The sequence below is a fragment of the Convolutriloba macropyga genome, chromosome 13, assembly GCF_964194025.1.
Source record: "Convolutriloba macropyga chromosome 13, txConMacr16.3, whole genome shotgun sequence".
NCBI lineage: Eukaryota > Metazoa > Xenacoelomorpha > Acoela > Convolutidae > Convolutriloba > Convolutriloba macropyga.
In genome coordinates this window covers 11,189,425-11,211,292 of record NC_134480.1, presented here as the reverse complement: position 1 = coordinate 11,211,292, position 21,868 = coordinate 11,189,425, and the positions used below count along the sequence as shown (strand labels likewise).

General features: G+C 35.4%; 1 protein-coding gene across 4 annotated transcripts in view; it reads right to left on the bottom strand.

Annotated features, from left to right (window-relative positions):
- LOC142352026 (uncharacterized) overlaps positions 1-21,868 on the bottom strand; it is a 110,446-nt gene that overhangs the window by 35,846 nt on the left and 52,732 nt on the right. For all 4 annotated transcript variants that reach the window (XM_075404361.1, XM_075404362.1, XM_075404360.1 and 1 more), the window contains 2 exons: positions 5,917-6,077; positions 5,042-5,422 (listed from right to left, as the gene is read on the bottom strand). In XM_075404361.1, the coding sequence (XP_075260476.1) occupies positions 5,042-5,422; positions 5,917-6,077 (542 nt within the window). The remainder of the gene's footprint in view (positions 1-5,041; positions 5,423-5,916; positions 6,078-21,868) is intronic.

Here is a 21,868-nt window from a genome sequence, read left to right as displayed (position 1 = left end):
TTTTCTGGCTTTGCAGAACATTGGCTGGTGTTTCTGGTATCAACTTCACATGAGCTTTGTAACCCTTCACAGCAGGTAGGTGCTCGGCTGTGATGTTGTTCACGCCGTGCTTGGGTAGAAGGTCTCTACCAAGTAGTCCAAATTCTTTATCAGACTGCACAACTGCAAGTTGTTTTTGAGTGAGCCTGCTTCCGTTCCACTCAACGTCACAAGTAAGTGATCCCAGAAGCGTTAATTGATGACCATCATAAGCTTCGAGACGTCTTATCTTACCATCCAACTGAGGTTTACCAAGCTCAGTCCATATTTTTGATGATATCACTGTGCTATCTGCACCTGTGTCTACCTGCATTTTTACTTTGCAGTTATTTATTGAGATATATTCCCATGTCACAGACATGCTAAAGATTTGTTCTTTAGTATAAAACATTCCCATCTCCGATGCTGGAGATAATTGCTCTGAAGAAACATTTTCTTCTTCGCAAAAGTTATTCTGTTTATTGTACTTACCTGAATCTGGTTGGGGTTTGCTTCTACACATTTTTGAGAAGTGTCCCAACTTTTCACAGGTGTTGCATTTCTTACTTAGCGCTGGACAAGGTCTACTAGAGTGTGGCTTACCTCCACACCTAGTGCACATGTTGTTGCTTTTATTAGTCGTAATTTTTTCATTTGGTTTTCGAAAAGGCTTTTTGAAGTTGAACCCAACTTCTTCTTTCACCGTAAAGGGCTTATTACCTGATGAAGAACTTGCAAAAGCCATTGCTTGACTTCTGAACTCTAAGCTCTCGGTCATTTCAGTAACCGACATTGCTGATTTGCTTTAATACCGTCTAGTAGTCAAGTTTTGCTTCAGGGTCCCTCAAACCTGAGAAACTTTATTTTTACCAACTCCTCTTCGGGGTTGGCCGCTGTTTTCAATTTTTCGAAGTCACGATAGCGTGCTTCCTCTCTAAGACGTGCTAGGAAGTCGTCGTCTGACTCCCCTACACCTTGAATTACGGACAGAAATTTAGCCCTTTCTGCCGTTACTACTCTCTCTTTAGGAGAAATATAATTTTGAATCGCCAATCTGATGTCTTTATACGGTGTGTCTATCAAATTCCTAGGACTCATTAAGCTCCTAAGTTTAATAATTGCATCTTGCCCGCACATACTAAGAAAGAGATTGGTTACCTGTAGGTCCTGTACAGTACCATCGGTGTTGACCTTGTCCTCTTTCTTCTCTGCGCGACATTTCGCCACAAAAGACATAATCCACGCAGTAGCTGATTCTGCATTCTGTAGATCCAAAATTTGTCTGTCTGTAGCTGGTCTGGACACCATTGTCGTGGTCGATAACACGGGTCAAAGAATTCAATAAGTTGAATTTTAAATTAAATTTTGAACTGAAAATATACAAAAATTAGCTTGTATTTATAGTGGTTATCTATGCGAAAATATACAGAGAAAATTTTGATTAGCTAAAAATATTTTACATGATTGGCATGTCAATAGATCTTAACTCCGAATACCGGAGGTGACTTTCTATTTTCATCAACATTTCATGAGAATCATATATGGCTTGGGTACAATCGAGTTCAATAGTTGGAGGTCGGTGGATGTTAGAATCAGGTTTCTGTTGGTGGGAGAATTTACTTCTGACATATGATTGATAGGTCAATAAGATAATGATAGCGCCAAAACAAAATTAGAATTGAGTTTAGTTTTGTAGCCATTACTTATCGACACAGCAATAAAGTTCGTCAGGTAAGTTCTTCTTTCGTTCTTTGAAACTTTAATAAAACTTCTAAGTTTCTTGATGTTTCATTGAAACCATCACAAGAGACAAGTACATTTTCATATCAAGGTTCTACTGAAAACAGGCGCCGTTTATGGCCGATGAAGCCCCATAAACATTGCCCGATATGAAGCCCGATAAACATTTATTCTATTTTCAGGGAATCATCGCTCATGGTTTATATGGCTTCGACACTGTTTTCGTAACTTTTTATTAACTGTTTTGCATAGAATTTTTGCATTCCCCAAATAGGAAAAAGTGAACCTACCTAATGCTTTGAATGCATACCTAAGATGGAGATGGTTTTTTGAACGATAACCATTTTTAAGCTATAAACTTATAGTCTCTTCCACTAATGGCAAGTCCATTATGCTTAAAGTGGAATCCAAAATTAAACTGGTTAGCGTTTAGCTAACTATTGGTTTAATGACTTTGATGCTTGAGTCTTGATGAAAGTTTGTGATTTTTGGATATTTGCTAATAACTTGTTTGTTTTTGATGTCTTGCCACCTTATAACAATAATGAAAATTGCACTGTCGCTGAAAAGACTAAGTTGAATATTTAAAAAAGTAATCAGAGAATAGCTTATTGTTTTAATGGCTTCCACATTTTCTTCTGATACTTTTCTACAAAATTTTTGGGTTTCTGTCGGTATTTTTTGTCCTTTTGTAGTTATAAGTTTTATTCTGATTATCGAATGATAAAATTGGCTTCCATTCATTAGCATCCAGGTGCAACATAACGTGCTTAATATTTTCTGTTGAAAACTATTGGTTTTAAGATCTCTGATACTACGAGTTGTCTTTAAAATTAAGTCTTTTTTGTATATCAGTTCAAATTTGATCTTTTGAGGTCACCTTATCAGAATACTGAGAGAAAACTATTGCTGCTAAAAAGAAAATTAATTCAAAATGTACAACATTTTTTCTAAATACGTTATTTTTAATGACTTCGATACCTTTCTCTCGTTTTCTTTTAGTAGTAATAAGGTTTTTCTGATAAATGACGGGTCTCAATAGCTTCCGTTCATGAAGATTTAAGATTATGGTCATTTGAAATCTAAGGGTCTTGATGATTTTTGATATTATTAGCTTCCAAAGTTTGATTTTTTGGAACTTTTTGTTGCTTTATATTTTGTGAATTTGATAATTAGTCTCATCACTGGGAGGTCGCATCACTTTCTGGAGATTTAGGCTCCAACCTCTTTATTGGTTTTAAGTTATACCCGATGTTTATATCTTGGACATTATTCGTTCGACAAAAAGTTTTCTGATCGGTAAATTCTGATTGGTGCTTCTTTATGTTGAGCTCATATATTTGCGTTAATAAAAATATAAAATATTTGCGTTAATAATAAGACCCCTTGATGTTCAAATGAGACCTAAGTGAACATATAAAGTTTTACCTTTATCTAACAATCGGAAAAAAGATAAAAATTGAACTAAACATAGCCGGCAGATTGTCGGAAAATAGCCGCCGTTGACACGCTTGGTTGCACATCCGGATTGAACCAGAAAAAAATGACCGCGATTTTCGTTTTTTTTCAGTGTCAACAACTGTTTTAATTTGGTTTGCAGTTTGTTGAATTCTAAAATACTTAATTCAAATTCTAAAACATACCCGGCAGATTGCCGGAAAATAGCCGCCGTTGATTCCAATAATCATGATTGGGATTGAACGAATAGAATATATTGAAAAAAAAAGATTTTTGTACAAAAATATTTTTTAAGTCCGATTTATTTTGATGGCATTTCGTAGTTGAACATACTTCTGTTTCTTAGAGAGAGGCTACAGGGGCTACTATCAACACCAATAAGCATTAGAGGTGGTAACTAAGACTTATAGGAACGACGTTCAAATAGCGGGCATCTAAAATTGGGCTTTATGGGTTTATCCCGTTTCTATTTCTGACTTCAATTTTTTATACCGACTCTGTTCATTTTGAATTGCTTTGCTTAGCAACTGATGTTCGAATTCACTTTTAGCAGAATGAGAGAAGAGAGAAACTAGCCTAGAGAAGTCAAAAAGATTTCACGCAAAATGTCGAAAAAGCGGCAAAATGGTAAAGCGAAAAAAAGTTTGACGAAGTAAAAAAAAATACGATCGCAATAATAGCCGGCTGAAAAGATGAGGGCGGCTATTAACAAGCTAAAAAGCTTCAGCTATTAAGCTTAATACCAATGTCAGATAGCAAACACTCCAATAAAACTTGATAACCTAATTCTCAATGAGTGACTTAATGACCGGGCTTAATCATTCTATCCCTTATCTTTTGATTTTGATCTCTTGACAGTGACAGTATTCACTACATCGCGTAAATGAATGCGTGAGAATTTAAAATCCATTCAGTTGAAACAGAGAGTGAAGTAAGTCAGAAATCAAACCTGTAAATCGTGACATATGTAAAACGAAAAACGTGATCAAAAGGTACAGCGAATTTTAAAAAGGAGAGCTCCTAAATAATAACCATTGAGAGGCTGACGGAGGCTATTAAAAACATTCTTAATAATATCAATTTCCAGATATCAGCTGACGACATTAATGGCTTCAATACTTTGTGTTTCCGTAAACTGTTTGCAATTTTTTCTGCATTTTTTTGGTATGTATTCATTTTAGTCCTGTCTTGTGACTTAGCCTTAGTCTCACCAAGGACATCCCTTGAGGACTTATAAGAACATCTATCTAGAACTTATTGTTAAAAGCTTATCTAAGCTATTGCATCTTGGCATTATATAATTCATTTACCAGTTTGGGTTTAACAATTTTTTTTACACAAACATCTCTTTATGTATATCTCTAGTCTCTTCATTTGCTAACAATGTGGATGAGCGGGGTCGGAACATTGTGCAAGAGCACATTATCGATCTTCCTTGTTTTACCTTATTCTTCCTTAACTATTTTATTGCGTTCTTTCTCAAAACATTCGAGATCATTCCTTTTGTTCAATCTTGCCAGGTACACGCAGAAACCACTGTAATATAGGAAGCAACATAACATTTTAATGGAATACATTTCTTTCCGAACTTGCGTTATCGATTAACTCGAATTCGTACCCTCAGCTTTAATTGCGTCCAAATTTCGATGCGTTTGTGGTGTTACTTACCTTAGGATTCAAGCAATAATTGTAAAGATCGGTTAAATAATTTCACCACCAAGAACAAGAAACTTAATTTGTCAATAAATCCATCAAAACAAACCTTATGCGCACGATTATGAGTTCAAAATTTGTCTTACATTCCCAGAAAGCAAAAAAATCTTACTTTGCTCAATTGAAGTTTATTTGGCATTGTCGAGCTATTAAAACTCGTTTCTGTTTCTTCATTTCGCTTCCCACCAACACTTAGCAATTCTTTCTTCATCTCTTCAATTCTTTTTAACATTTCCTGCTTCTCAACTCCCAAAATGTTGACAAATTTCTTCAAATCATCGTTTTCTTTCCTAAATTTGTTCAGCTGGCAGTCTAAGTTGGTTATCATGTCGTTTTTGAGTCGCAGTTTTTCCTCCCACGCACCAGTTGCACTATTTGTGATTGAATTTGAGGTCAGATTCTGTTTAGAGTGCGTTCGGCTGGCTGAGTTGAGATTGCTTTGTGGAGGTCTGGATAAATTTGAGAATTCAAGTTTCGCCAATTCTCGACAAGCCTAGAACATAATTAGAATTTAACATTTGCTTTCAAAAAAACGTAACAGCGGATGAAATCGTTGACTGCGCATTTCAGCGAACCACAGCAATACCACCCAAAATTTGACCAGTTTTTTTTCAGGAAATTAAAATAAATGGCTCCTTATAATTCAGGCAACTAAGGTGACATTTTTAAGGTCTAAAGAATGTAGCATTCTTTAAATCCATCTGTCTATAAAATCATTCCCACAATATTTTTGCTTCAATTTTCTGTCAGTGGATGCAACTTGAATTCTGATGAAATTTCCTTTGGTGTAGATCGGCAGATCTGATTTGAACTTAATATACAATATAATACGAACTGATCTGTCCTCTCTGATTACTCATGAACTTAATTAAATTGGTATGAACTGAAAATCCTATTGTTGTTATATCTGCGAAAAAAATTAAATTCAGTTGTCAAAAATCATGTTAAAATGTACAGAAATTTAATATTTAATAAAAAAAACATTACCATAGCAGTTTGCCTCTCAATGGCAAGGATGAGAGAGTCATCGTCTGTGAGGAGATCTGCCGATGTTGCAGACACCCGTTTGTCACTCCTCCGATCATCGCCGACACCTCCCCCACTACCAGTCACAGCACCCGTTGAAGTAGGCATTAATCTCTCTTCGTCTAAAACAACAACAATTTCCAAATCACTGACATAAAAAAAATTAACAACAAACTATACAATCTATATGGCCGAACTTCTTTCTCAGCATGATTTTATAACTACAGGAGTAGCATTTTTCAATAAAAAATCGAGGTTTTTTAAAAGAAAATATATAGCTTAAATTATAACTCGGCAAATAGCGTCACTTTAAAAACTGAACTTAAGTTTAATATCTTAAACTTGTTCAAGCATCGCCGAATTTCGGATACGTTTGTGCACGATTGTCACGACCATTCTTTATAAAGAACAGTAAACATAATTTTTTTGGTCTTTGACTAAAATGAAAACTTAATAGCGCTCATTATAAAGGATCATTATAAGTATTGCCATGACAAACTTGTTAATCGCAAATGTAGACAATATTCGGCGATGCCAGATCGAAATTTCTGGTTCCGTTTTCAAATAGACTCTTATATAATGCATACTGCTTTCCCAGAAGACGAAGAATCTCAGTAGAGTATATATAGCAGTAAGGTGAACAAAACTGTCCAAAATTTTAACTCAAGCGCAACAAAAACCTCTCAATACTAAACTCAGTGGTACCAATACACATACAGGCAATTCTGTCAAAATGAATCTAAATCACAACGGAAAAAGGTACATCTGAAAAAAATTGATTGAGCTTAATAATTGAATCACAAATTAAGAACAAACCAGTCAACATGAACCTCCTGAGATGTCTCCTGAGAAAATCAAGCTAGTTTGCTAAGAAAACGTCAGTTACTTTATAGATAAGAAACCGATTATAAATAAGTATAATATTGATAATGAATAATTTGCTGATCTTGCTAATTTGCAGAATCTAGCCAAGATTCACTTTTTTTTCACGAAAATTAAGATTAGCATGCTAGGTTTCAATTTTCATTTCCTGGACAACTAAAATTTCAACTTTAAAAAAATCTAAACTTTGAATAGTAAAAATTCAGAAGAAACAAACAAACACAAAACCTTTAATGATGCCCCAGAAATTAATATTACAGCAATACTCATTTCGGTAATGCCTCTGAACGAGATGGCTATACAGAAGAATCCGTTCGATAAAAAACAAACAAATTCTAACCAAAAACCAGAACTGCCAAGAAATGATATCAGCTTAAATACAGTGTCAGAAAATTCCAGACCCACTCGGTGTCATTTTGGGCAAAATTTGGTCTTCAATCAAAGATCATGTGTATCCAGGAACCTGCTTAAAACTCACTGGAAACAAAAACTTCGAGTGAAATTCCTTTTAAGCTTCTCAGAAGTGAAACACAAACAAACAAACACATACACCCACACCCTCACACAAACACAAACACACACACACACAAACACCCACACCCACACACACCTACCCACCACACACGCACGCACCCACCCACCCACACACACCTACCCACCACACGCACGCACGCACGCACCCACCCACCCACCCACCCACCCACACACACACACACACACACACACACACACACACACACACACACACACACACACACACACACACACACACACACGCACACGCACACACACACGCACACACACGCGCGCGCACGCACACACACACACACACACACACACACACACAAACACACACACACGCGCGCGCACACGCACACAACACAAACCGATTGCCCGATGCCAAATCAAAACCATAACTTCAGATCTGTTAGAAAACTCTCGAACACAACTATTCGAGCGAAAAAGGCAAGATACTAAGTTGCAGGCACAAGAACTAAACATGACTATTTTTAGACAAAATATATAATGACCAAAACGGTGAAATATGACGCTCAAGTGGTTCAGCCATAAAAGTTGCTATTTTTCAACGTTAACTGTCATATGACGCCAAGCGGAACTGCCACTAAGCTATCACTGATTACTGCGAGCAATTATTCTCAGTACTGTGAATAAGAGAGAAGTAGATAGCAAAAACCATGCTCATACGTTAATAAATCCGACTAACATCGGCTTAAAAACTCACAACCGACTAGCGAGGGGTTGAAAAATGAAAGCAGAGTGTAACATTCTCGTCATTTTCATTTAACTCGCTTACTTTCTATAATTCACTGCTTGGTAGCTGACATTTAGCTGGTCGTTCTTAACAGTATAAAGCCTATTCATATTCAGGGCAGACATTTAAAAAGAATCCGTTACATAAATCTTGAGGCAGAAGCTCAAGAAAACAGAACGTGTGAAAACTAAACAACACTAGGCGGAACTAATAACAAAAATAAGGACAGTGTATTTGATATTTGGGTTGGAACCAAGTGTTTAACCGAATGTCTCAATCAAAAAAGGCTACCTGGACGGAAACCGCTCTCACAGTTTACCAGATCTCGTCAAAGGTACGGATGACATTTCGGCATGTTTGACTCAAATTGAATTGCTCGGTAGCTTACGGAACTGACTGGTACCACGTACTAATGCTGATTTCAAAGGGATATCGATGAGAGCACACTATACCCTGATAGAAGACACCCCTCAATTTTGCAGATGGTGCGATAGAAAATGGTCATTCGTCGGACGCTGATAAAAAAATTATTACACAAAATCCTTGGGAATTCTGGGGAGAAAAGTGTTTGAAACCTCCAATTTTTTCCAAAGGAGCACTTTGGAAACGAATTCAATTCGAGTTCGTGAGAATTACTGAGTTCCTTGCAGACCCGGAACGTCTCGCATGGAAATTATACCTTGATGACTGAGGAAATGAGAGATAATCCTGTTATTCAAAACTGCTTGAAGGGATTGTTTCAACAAAAAGTTCGCCTGGAGATCAGAAAAGGGAAAGATGAATTACTGACTGATGCTTCAAATAGAGCTATACAACTGCACGCATTCTACAAGCCAAGGTGAGACACTCTCACCGCGTGCAGTTAGCTAATTTATGTATAGTAAATGACCGGGTTTCCAGATTTGCTGAAGCTTAGGGATTATAGGTGGTGTCAACAGAAGTCAGGGGGTCACAATTTCCCAAAATTTACATCTAAATGAAATTATACTAGCAAGGTTGCATCAAAGTTATCTCAAGTGTTAGAGAAAGTTGGAGAAAATGGGTTCCTCCAACCGATCAAGCAACTCTCGTCGGCTTGTGTTATCCCTGCATTATTCATATTTAAGAAAAAATTTCAAAATAAATATGCCCAAGAGCATTACTTCCAAAACTTGGAACAGCTGGAGAGGCTACAGTTAACGTAGCTTAGCATTGATACTGCTCTAACATGCTGCTCTAGCAACTGTTAAAAATGGACTATCGGAACGTTGAAAAAATACTGAAATTGAATTTTATTTTTGATTATGGGGATCCATTTACTCACATTAAAAGCTTTTGATGTTTGTCAAGTAGCTCAATTGCCGCAATAAAAAGCATCAAAATGATAATATTGTGTAATGACTGAAGAAAAACGATACTTGAATATCCATAAGGATAATTAACGCGGCATACCGTTCTTTTAATTATTAATCTAACCTCAAAAATGAAAGATTATTAACTGATAATTAATTGATTTTTATCACCATACAGTTAAAAATGCAATGCATGAAACAATTACTAAAGTAAGAAATTTTACATGCCAAATTCTCAATTCTAAATTTTGTGCCTTTTTCACATTCAAATTACAACACATCAATTTTAATTACATTTTAAGAGGTGCAGACAACAACAACCGTTCTTATCTGACAAAAGATATTAAAACTAAACAACATAGATGATAAAAATAAGCTTACCTAACTAACTATCTCCGTGTGATCAATTTGGAAACAGCGGTGACAAAATTTAACGAGGTGATGGTAATAAAACACAACTTATTATTACACAATATCACACTTGGTATATTCAGACAATACGTCTATAATAGTAGATATAAACAAGGTGGTAAACTAGAACAAACAGTGTTAAACTGTACTAAAAAGATACAAATCTACATCAAAAGTGGCCAAAAATGGACATTTTTGTACACCCAAAGCGTAAATTGTAAATCCCATTTTAGGCAAGATAAAAAACGTACAAATGAACAAATACAAATTTGGGTCAGGACAATAAGAAAACAAATAAGATACGTACGACTACGAATTAAAACATAGGTTAGCCCCACTTATAAAAAAAATATAAAAACAACTTTTTTAGTACTGAGTCTTAATTTCGTGTTTTTGCGCCGGAAAGCAACAAAATACATTTAATGGGAAAAAAAACAATTCAAACCTGAATTATTAGCTTCTGCGTTTGTATCCTATTGTGAAGTTAGTATAAAACTATATAATTATATTTACATAAAATTATGTCACGAGTTTTAAAACCATTGCCCATTAAAAGCGCCACTTTGAAAGCATTAGGACATCAAGGACAGCTTTAGATACAAAAAGAAAAAATAATTTCTCCATGCTTGAATTAACAAGAAAAAATTATCCCAACACAATGACGGAAAACAATATCGGATAAACCAATAAACTGCAATATACAATTAAACTAATTTACTTTAAACAGCTCGAGAACAAAAACAAAAACAATAATGATACGTTTCACTTGAACTACTCATACTCGATTCACGTAACATAATTTATACTGTCCTAATTCTTCACGTGTTTCGGTCTTTGAAGCGAATATAAAGTCTAGTGCAATTGAGATTACATTGAAAAATTGGAGTAAACATCAAAGATACGCTCAAAACGGCGATAGAAAGCAATAAAAACAAAGAATAGCCGCTACTGTGCCTAAGAGGTCAACTCAGATGCAATAAATCTAGCGCGTTCCTTTATATTGAAATCCGTTTAATTTTTTCATACGCGTGATTCAAACACAACGCCTATTAATGAATTATAAATGTAGGCTTAGAAATATCGACAAAAATGGTGACGCAAATATATGAAACCCTAGAAAGATCAGATCATGTACCAGTTCGCTGGAAAAGGAAATTATATGCTACGTCTCGCAAGACAGGCTTGGGCAAATTATTTCAGAGGGGGGTGTGGCCTAGATAATTTTTTGAGGGTGCAAAAAAATAACGCTCAAGGAAGAGTTCGAAACCATGCCGCAGCCTTGATAGCCTGAGGCCTTTTGGTGCAAAAGCATTTCCAAAAACATCACAACTTTTTCTCTATTGTTGGAATTATCTTCGTTAAAGTGAATTTGATCTACTGCAAATTTTATCCGGAAAACGACATCGAAAACACATTAAAATGGCAGAAAATCGTTAATTACTAAAACCTGGCCCCAAGGAATTATCAAAATTAGTATCAGTCCTTCAGTACAACTTATCAAGCAAAAACATTGTATTAGTAATTCCAGAACAAAATCTCAGAACTGGACTAGGCTACACGAAACTTGCAAAAAATATATCTAAGGGAAATTAAAATCTTTAACATTTAGGTTATGGAAGCAATAATATGAGCCACAAAGAATTTATCAAAGACAGAATGTGGAGATTGTGGACACATCGTAAAAAATAGCAACAAAAACGCATTTCATAATTTTGAAGGTGAAACTCAATTTCAAAAAAAAAAATCAAGTAAAAACAAAAAAATAACGATGTTCAGAAAATTTGCGTAATTATCATCCTGTCCTGTCAAGAAGAAAGGCCACAAACAGATTTCACATATTAGAAACAGTAAAACTTTTTTGTGAAAGATTTTTTTGCTAAAATTTTAATTACGAAGTAAATTTTTGTAGAATTTTCATTTCTCAAAAAGAAAAACTAAATTATTTAAAAACCACAAATTAAAATCACAGCAGTTTCACACAAAACGTTATTCTAAAAGTCCAAACAGAAAAACAAACATTAATCGACTAATGCCAGGTGAATTGCGCTCAAACAACAGGCGAGTGGCACTTGAATCTAGGGGTGTGGCTTGAAATTTTTAAGGGTACAAAAACTCGGCCCTCATAGTTGTTCGAACCCGGGAGTTTCAGATTAGCAGTCAGATATCTTAACCACTTAGCTAAAACGTCTTTGAGAACAACCAAAATTTCGGAGTGAGCAATTGAGATCACTAAAAATGAAGTACAGCGTGAAAGTCACTGAAGAAGTCAAAGAATATTCAGAACAAAAGCTCAAAATCTGCAAGCAAAGATTTTGCATAAAACAGACACCAATAATCGCTCAAATTTCGAAGACAATAAATAAAACTTACAAAAATTGGAAAAAACGCAACGCCATAATTCGACTAGAGTTTAAGCAGTTTTTTTATAAAAACAGAGGAACTCACGTCATGAAATATCAAATGGACTTCGCCAATTATAGTAATCACAAACAAAATCCACAAAGAGATTAAAAAAATGAAAGAAAAGTCAAAAAATAACTAAGAATAGAGAAATATTAGTCGTTTTTGCACTTGGAAAGCATTCAGGTGCGCAAGAATACAGTAAAATCAATTCCAGAAGTTAACAAAAATAGCCCTACAATCAAAAAACACTGACAGAAACCAAACAATAATAAGCCGAAATGACAAAATATTGGCTAAAAACGGTTATATTTACGCGCCACTCTCTCAGAAACTTTTCACAGTTCAAAAGTCATTCACAGAACGTAGCAAAAGATTAAAATGTTTCGTTCGCTCAGAAAAAAATTAGTTCACATAGCACTTTTACCGTTAGGTCAAAACTCCGTTTGAATAATTATTTCTTCCGGTAAAAAAAAACCTCTATAAAACCAATACTCCTCTTCGAGTCCTAAAAAAACGATGTTTCTTGTCCATTCTTACTCAGAGAAGATCTCAGAGAAGATATGCTCCCTTAGCTTAAGCTATCAACTACCAAAATCACACTCTCGACAATCGTTTTATTCGTCGCCGTTAGTCAAGAAAAGTTAAGCGTCAGACAAAAATCGGCCAATCGAAATTCGCAGAAAAGACCACAGGACTAATAAATTACTATCAACTTCGCTAGAGAGCATTTAATTGACCCATTTGATCCATGGTTATGATAAATGAAATTCAAGTCAATGATTGAAAAAAATCTTCTGTTCGCCAACTGCTAATCATTTTCAGAGAATATTTTTGTCTTACTTTCGTTCTACTGGCAGCAAAAACTTCACCATGCAAACTGCCCCTGAAATCTTAATTTTCAACAAAAAAGTTAAACAGAAAAAAATGCAAAACTCCTTCCCTTTAAAATTGCAACTAGACAACACAATATTTTCAAGAGTGCGTTGTTTTGAGGTTTGGGTTCAGTTACTGCCGATGTTCAGGTAACCAGACACGTACAAGTTCAAAAAGAAGTCACTCGGATTGCACTATTTAACCGTGTCGCTGCTCCATACAATTCGTGCATAATTTACATTAAAATGTTTTAATTAAACATTGGAATAAAATATTCTGTACGATTGAAAGTTTTGCAAAAATTTTATGGCGTAATAAAACTAAGAACAAAAACAATAGGAAAGTTTTCGAGAAAAAATAAGCAGAGAGGTTACCAATACGTATAAAATGGCATACCGAAACTTTACAGTACAAAGATAAAGGGTAAAACTTGTGGAACAGAGAAAAACACTAGCAACAAAAAACAACTCCGGCATATTTTTCTAAGAATCAAGAGGTGTTTATTGTTATTGTTTTCCTTGATTGTCAATGTTTGCCCAATTATCTTTCTTTTCGTACAGCGTTGCACAACCTGCTATGCATATTGTGAACCGCCTGCGCTTATTTCTTCTCGAAAACTTTTTCTGAACATTATTATATTTGTTGTCTACCGTTCCAAAGAGAAAGTTATCGAATGCAATAATACCAAAATAAGAACTCAGAAAAGCGTAGCATTACCAAAACAAGCAGATTTGAAATAATGAAAACTCAATCAGAAGAAGATAAATTCCATTGGGAAAAGCCAGCAGAGGGAATAAACAGCACATCAATTACATGAAGTCTGGCTTCATAAAAATGCATAACAATGCAAACAGGAAAACATGACTTACAAAACAAGTATGTTTTCCATGAATGAAAACATTGTTGAGCGCTACAATACCGTTGAGCCCATTACATTACAATAATACAAAACAGAAACCGACAGAGGTTGAAGGAATTGCTCTGGGGTCAGGCGGACATTTTGAAATATTAATCGCGCTTTTGATTAAACAGATTAATGTGCCCAATCTTTAAGTATCAATTACAGGAGTCCCCACGAAATTATAGCCCCGTTATGGTATAATTGCAATGATTGGGGAAGGGTTTGCACGTTATATTACCACTAACGGAGGGCGGGGGCTATCATGGGAAAGACCCACTTTTAGATATGATCTACAGCATGAAAGCTTATAGAACTTGCACACAGTCAATAAAGAAGGGCCGAATAATTTAACATCAAATCATAAAGCGTAAAGTAACCAAATTAAAAGCATAGCCGGCAGATTTCCGAAAAAAAGCCGCCGTTAACGCGCTAGACGCACAAGGATTGAAATAGAAAAAGAAAAAAGGAGATAGAAATTGACAAAAATTTTTCCTAAATTTCAAAAATTGATCTAAAGCAGTGTGCAGTTTCAGTTAGATTCTAAACCTTTACTTACTTCAGCTCTAAACTGAAGGGTATTCAGCTTAATACTAATATCAGCTAGCAATCGCTCTAATGAACTTTTAAGTCTTTTTAATTAGGTTATCAATGACCTGGCTTTATCGGTTTATCCCGTTTCCTTTCATTTTGCTCTTTTGACATTGACCGCATTCACTAAATTACGTAATTTAATGCTTGAGAGAATTTAAAATCCATTCAATTGAAACAGTGAGTGAGGTGAGTCAGAAGTCAAGCGTGAAATCGGGACTTATGTAAAACGGAAAACGTGATCAAAAAGTATAGCGAATTACAAAAGGAGACCACCTACAAAATTGCAGACGTAGTTGTCAGCTAAATGAGGATGAGATAGTAAAAATTCAAAAATTCACATAATTTGAAAACAGTTGATGTATGAGTAAAGTTGTCACAAAATCAAACCTCTAAATGATTTAATTAATACAGCACTAGACGACCAATAAGAACTGTATTTAATTTTGGGACCTGCCCGACCATTGGGACTTACAAGCAAGGAAAACTCACAACTTCAAACAAAACCGGCAAATTACCGGAAAACAGCCGCGGTTGAGGCGCTTGATGCACATCGGTGTTAAAACACAAAAGGAAAAAAAGAAGAGATAAAAGTTGACCGAATTTTGTTTTATTTTTCAGTGCCAAAAAGTGTTCTAATTTGGCTTTCAGTTTCAGTTAGATTCTAAAACTATACTTAATTTAGCTTCAGAACAGAAAGCTGTTTATATTAAGCTTAATACTAATGTCATTTAGCAGTCACTCTAATGAACTTTGATAACTTAATGCTCTATGACTTAATGACCGGGCTTTAAATGTTTATCCCGTTTCTTTTGATTTTGCTCTTTTGATTTCAACTGCATTCACTAAATTGTGTAATTCAATGTGCAAAAGAATTTAAAATCGATTCACTTGGAACAGCGAGTTAAGTAAGTCGATATGCAGCGTGAAAACCGTGACTTATGTAAAACGAAAATCGTGATCAAAACGTAAAACGAATTAAAGAAACATAGCAGGACAAGTCCTGACCTACAATTCAAAAAATTTGCATTGAGTAAACAAAAACTAAACCTAGAACGGACTATGAGTGAATTGAGAAAACCATTTCCAAAAAAATCAGACCAAAAATAAAAAAAAACTGAAAATCAAGGTAAAAAGCCACATATTAACAGAAAACCAGTAGTGAGAAAGAGAAATTTAGTTCAAACAAAAACCATTTAAAAAAACGATCCAAAAAAGTGAAAAATTACTAAAAATCAATGTGAAATTGCCGCATGTGCACAAAAACACCTAACGAGAAAACGAATTTTTGTTCAAACACCACTTTCTCACTCTACTTTAAAATTAGAGAAATAAATTTCACGCTGCAAAACTACTCGCTTTTTTGCTCCGCTTCCTGTTGCGGCGTGACCAAAATCCTTACTCCAATTTGACTTCGCAAATCATGAGAAATTGTGAAGAGATCTTAAAAGACAGCGCGCCAATACCGCTCAAAATCTTTGAAATGTCAAAAAGGAGAGCACCTAAAAAATAGCCTTTTGAGAGGCTGACAACGGCTATTAATTACAACCAAATTACAATTAAAACAAAATTTCCTTTCAGTAGTACTTTTTTCCATTTTTGGTATGAAGTCTGGATTCTGACGGTTTTTTTTATTTGTTCCAGAAAATCAACTAAAGATTACCAACAATATTAAAACAAACCAACTCGGCTGTCAGAAAAAACCTCCAATGAGTGCAATAACTCCGATTTTTTTTGAAAGAAAAGTTTTATAAGTTTTTTTTAGTAAGTTATTTTATAAGTGCGAGCTATTTTGAACAGATTTTGAGTTTGACATTCCAATTTTTCAAAGGAGGATACAGGGATTTGTATCAATACCATGGAGCATTAATTATACCTCGTAGCTAAGGCTTAACAGCGCACATTGAAAAAACTCCTTGTTTTAGACTGCTTTGTTGAATAACTCATGCTTAAAAGCTTTTTGAGCAGAATACGAAAACCCAAAGAAAAACTAGCCTAGAAATATGAAAACGATTTCACGCGATATGTTGAACAAGCTGTGGACTCAGGTAAAGCGAAACAATATTTTGATTGAAGCAGTAAAAAATCTGCAGGACAAGTCCTGAAAAACAACAAATAATTGAAAAAACTTAACACTGATTGACCTGACAAGCAGACTAAATATACAGTAGCCAAGTCAACAAAAAACAGTTCAAGAAATTTAGAGGAAAAAAACAATCAAAAACGGAGGTATTTTTGCGATCAGCATGTTGAATACCAAGTTAAAAAAAATACCAAGTTGAAAAATAAATATTTGCAGAAAATTTTTTAAAATGTCAAATTGTCCAATTTCTTCATTGTGTCCTCAAAGACCATTTGTGTCCCAAAATCTACAGATCAACTAACTTGCAGGTTAGGAGAAATCTGATTGGTTATAGAAAAAACTTAAAATCAGCCGGCAGACTGCCAGGAAAATAGCCGCCGTTGACGCTCTAGACGCACATCGGCATTGAAACAGAAAAAGATAGTAATAAGTTTCAAACTTACTTCAGCTTCTAAACTGAAGGGTATTAAGCTTAATACTAATATCAGTTTGCAATCACTCTAATGAACTTTGATAACCTAATGCACTACGAATAAATGACCGGACTTTATCGGCTTATCCTAATTCCTTTGATTTTGATCTTTTGAAAATGATCGCATTCACTACATTGCGTAATTCAATGCGTAATCCAAAAAATTTAGAATCCATTCAGTTGAAACAGTGAGTCAGGTAATTCAGAAGTCTAACGTGAAAATCATGACCTATGTAAAACGAAAAACGTGATCAAAAGGTAAAGCGAACTAAAAAAACGTAACAAGACAAGTCCTGACGTTTAATTCAAAAACTTTTCGTTAACTAAACGAAACTAGGCCTAGAACGGACTATAACTGATTTGGGAAAACCATTTCTAAAAAATAGATACAAAAATAAAGAACAGTAAAAATCAGTGAAATTGCCACATGCGGACCACTAGCTCGAAAGCGATTTTTTGTTCAAACACCGTTTTTCTCACTCTACTTTAAAATAAGAGCGAAAAACTTCACGCTGCAAAACCACTCGCTTTTTCGCTCCTCTTCCTGTTTCGGAGTGACCAAAATCACTACTCCAATTTGACTTCAAAAATCATGAAAATGTGTGAACAGATCCTAAAACAAAAAGACAGCACCCCAATACAATTCAAAATCTTTGAATTGTAAAAAAAGTAGAGCGCCTAAATAATAGCCGTTTGAGAGGCTGACGGCGGCTATTAAAAATACAAATAAAAATCTTTAAAGTGTACAAAAAGGTGAGCGCCTAAAAGTTGCATTTGATAGGCTGACGGCGGTAATTAAACAAGCCGATTAACGTCGACGAACTTGTCTCCATCGGCTGGCGAGGCAAACAACAACTGACAGGATAGGTTTAATGCCGCGACTTCTCGAACGATAGTCGGAGACATAAACCTCTACGCTACAATGGTCATGTACACTCATCGATCACAGTTGATTTTTTAAGCAACAGACGCGCTGTTCAAATCACTCAAAAATTCAAAGTCACTCACTCAAGAAGAGAAATTGAAAAAATGGTCTCGAAGCAAGTGCTCAAGCAAAATAGTTCCATAAAAAGACACGTTTACAGTAATTAATTCAAACGTCATTCGCGTGCAATTAAAAAGACAGAGGGTTAAAAACCATACAGATTCTTTGGATTGCAAAAAAATTAGAGCTGCAAAAATAGTTGACTGAGAATTAGCGCTGCAATAATAGTTGGCTTAACAGTGTAGGAATCAATTAGTGTACTTTTGTCGAAGTTGAAGGTAGTGAGACAAATGCTATCCGATGTGATGCCTATAGCAAGATATGAGAATTGTAATACTACGAGCAAACGTGATCGCAACTCTAATGGAAATAACTCTGTAATCGAAACGTCAAATGATCAGACGAAAAAATTTCCAGACAAAAAGCCGGTAGTAAAAAATCACAAAGACCAGCAAGACTAATATAATTGCTACAAAGTTTGTTTGAGAGCAATTAAAAACTACGTCAAATATCAAAGATGAATGAAAATGAGACAAAGTCGTCAACGTCGAAGACGTCAACAGAAAACAGAATTATTTACGCTTTATTGTCATATATGCTACAAGCTTTGAATTAGACGTGCCCACGCAAAAAAAAATAAATTCATCCCAGTTCAGAACATGAACTTCCGTTACAGATGTACTGCTCAGGGACAGTGGTCTAGTGGTATGCTTCTCGCTTAGGGTGCGAGAGGTCCCGGGTTCAATCCCCGTCGGTCCTCAGACTCAAGATCCTTTTTGTTCCAAAGGCTCCCAAGAAATTATAAATAACGAACACATACATAATTGCATTAATTTGAAGGTACGTCTGCTGCAAATGCAAATTTGATGGCCGCGTATTATTTATAAAGTAATTAATATATCCATACAACGTTTACATAATCATATGCTAAATTGATAGATCATATACAACTGAGGTTTGCAAAGGATACGGGGGACCTAGACAGAATAGATCCTAACTAGTGCAACGAGTTGATTGTGAGGGTTTTAGTGCATTCTAAGCTAAGGCGAACAAAGAAGCGTGCTTTGACATGCATGGACACATAATTGTAACTTAATTCAGTATCTAAATAGCTCAGATGCCCAAGGATGTGTGAGAATTAAAGAATGAATATATTCCTCCAGGAAAGATAATTACAAAGCAACAAAAAACTTAAGTCAGATTAAATAACCCAGTAAGGAATACTGCTGGCAACTACTAACCTAGAGAGGACAGGCAATGAGGCTCTGAGGCCTACCAAACGCCAACCCTGAGAAAAATGCGCCAAACGGGAGGAAACAAAAAACAAAAGGTTTTCTTTGGAATTTTTCCAAGTAACTCCTGCGGTTTTAACTGCAGCATTCTCACCTGCCGTGAGTTTTCGATGTCACAAAAGAGAAAAAGAATTAAAAAAATTTAAATGGAAAACGCAAAAAGATCACAAATAGCCATATCTCGAAAACTAGGATCTAAAAGGTTCTGGAGGTTCAAAATTTTACACAATAAAGGCAATCCTATTTTGAACATCCTGAAGCATGCAAGCAAGGGATCTATAAACAATTTTCAAAAATGAAATTTTTCTAAGTTTCTTTTCAATGGAAAAAGCAAATAAAAAAACCACAAAAAGGCCATATCTCGAAAACTAGAAAGTTCTGGAGGGTCAAGTTTTTACACATGAAAATCAATCCTATTTTAAAAATCCTGTAGCATAAAAACAAGGGGTCTCTTCTCACAACACACATTTATCGATGGTAAAAAGGAGCATCCCTTTCGAACATAGTTGATCAGGCTATTATTTCCAATTAAAAAACTATCCCGAAAACGATAAACAAAAGCGCTGAGTTGGCTGGCAGACAAGCTTTCGACATTTTCTGGTAGTATATCTGCTGACAGAGGTGTATTGTATAATCTTGCATATCTGAAGTATACAGTTTCTCACCAATCGAAACTCTATATACTTTCACCAAACACTCACCAATCGAGCTGAAGTATTTGTTGAATTTCTCACAATCGCGAGATGCGAGGACGGCTCAGAACCAGTAACGCACGATGACAGAGCTGGCAGAGCATTATCTTTTATTCATTGTCCTTTTAAATACTTAAGAAAGTTTAATGTTTGCCTTGAGTCTCGAACGCATTATTTGAGTCTCTGTATAATAAAATTTTTTTTGAAGTATCAACCTTTTCAAACTTTTTCCGTAACTTTTTGAAATTTTCTTTACCCTCAGTATTGGCTGTGTGCCATTTCCACTGCCTATGTATTTTGTTGCGCTTTGAGCGCAAATTTTTTTTTTGCTTATTGGAAAATCACTAGATTTCTACGAAAACATTTTTTGGATGTTCTACAGGGAGCAAACTGGTCTAATACCTGGCAGACAGTTTTGATGAAGCTAACAAACGAATCTTCAAAATTACTATCTAGAACATTGAGAACTGATTTCCACTAATAGTGCCTCAGCTTGAATATGTAGTTCATAGTTAATTGATCAGACTTCAGAAAACTGGTTTCCCGGAAGATGCATTTATTTTCTATTCCACGCGATATGATAGAAAAAAGAATTGGGAAATGACCTGTGAAATTTTGGTCCTCAAGTACTTCAGTTGCACTTGTATTAATGTCTTTTGATAGAAAGTGGTTGACTCTTTGATGACCCGTGTTGGTTTGGTAACTAACATATCAAATCCATTTGATTCAAATTTAACCGTATACAGCCTAGTGAGATGATTGTTTGATAGTGTATCTATATCGAAATCACCACAGACTATTGATGGTATTGAGCTTGGTATCTCCTCCAAACACTTGTCAAACTTCTGAAGAAAGGAGATTTTATTAGTACGCGGCGGTTGACTGTAGCTACACTTGACTGCGAGGTAAAATCGTCTTTTCGAAGGTGCACTGAAGTTGCTTCTTCAAGGCCTACTGTACTCTCTTTTATCATGGAGATATCATATCTGACTTGGACCGATCAATACAACACCTGCCTTAGAGTCACGAGCTTTGGACGAACACTGATCATATCCTTTTATCAAAGAACACCGCGGGTCATCGTTTTTGTGATGCCATTTTTCAATTAATCAAAATACTGATTGTGAAGACTCAAGGATGCAAACCAGTGCTTCCAATTTAGTTGTTTTTATAAGTGATCGCACATCGACATGAAGGACGAAGACCGTAGATAAACATTGGGATGTGGTATTAGAAGAATATTCGTTAAGGTTATCCACATTAACCTCACTTTGAACAACTTCTGTTTGCTATTGGCGGTATTTGTTGAAAGATTGTTCCACTGAGTCGAAAGTGAACTTCCAAAACAGTCTTTTTTGGAATTCTAGCTCAACTATGACTTCTCTACGCACGTCATCTTTCACAGCTCCAATGGATTCTTCAATCATTTTCCTGATGTTATTTGCAGTGCTTCTTGAATATTTGACAGAAGAGTAGGGATAATGTTTGCAATGCTTTTTTCGATATTCTCAATTTTCTTCATCATCGTGCATAATTGGGCTCAGGGCACTGAAAGCTCTATTTTTGTTTTGCGGTTTGATAGCTGTCGAAGGAGTTTGATCCTGATAGCGAAGACTAGGGGGGTTCAAGGTTGCGGGCAGATTGCCGGAAAATAGCCGCCATTGACTCCCATAACCCCGATTGGGATTAAAAGATCAAAAATTTGATTATTTAAAGTGAGATCTATT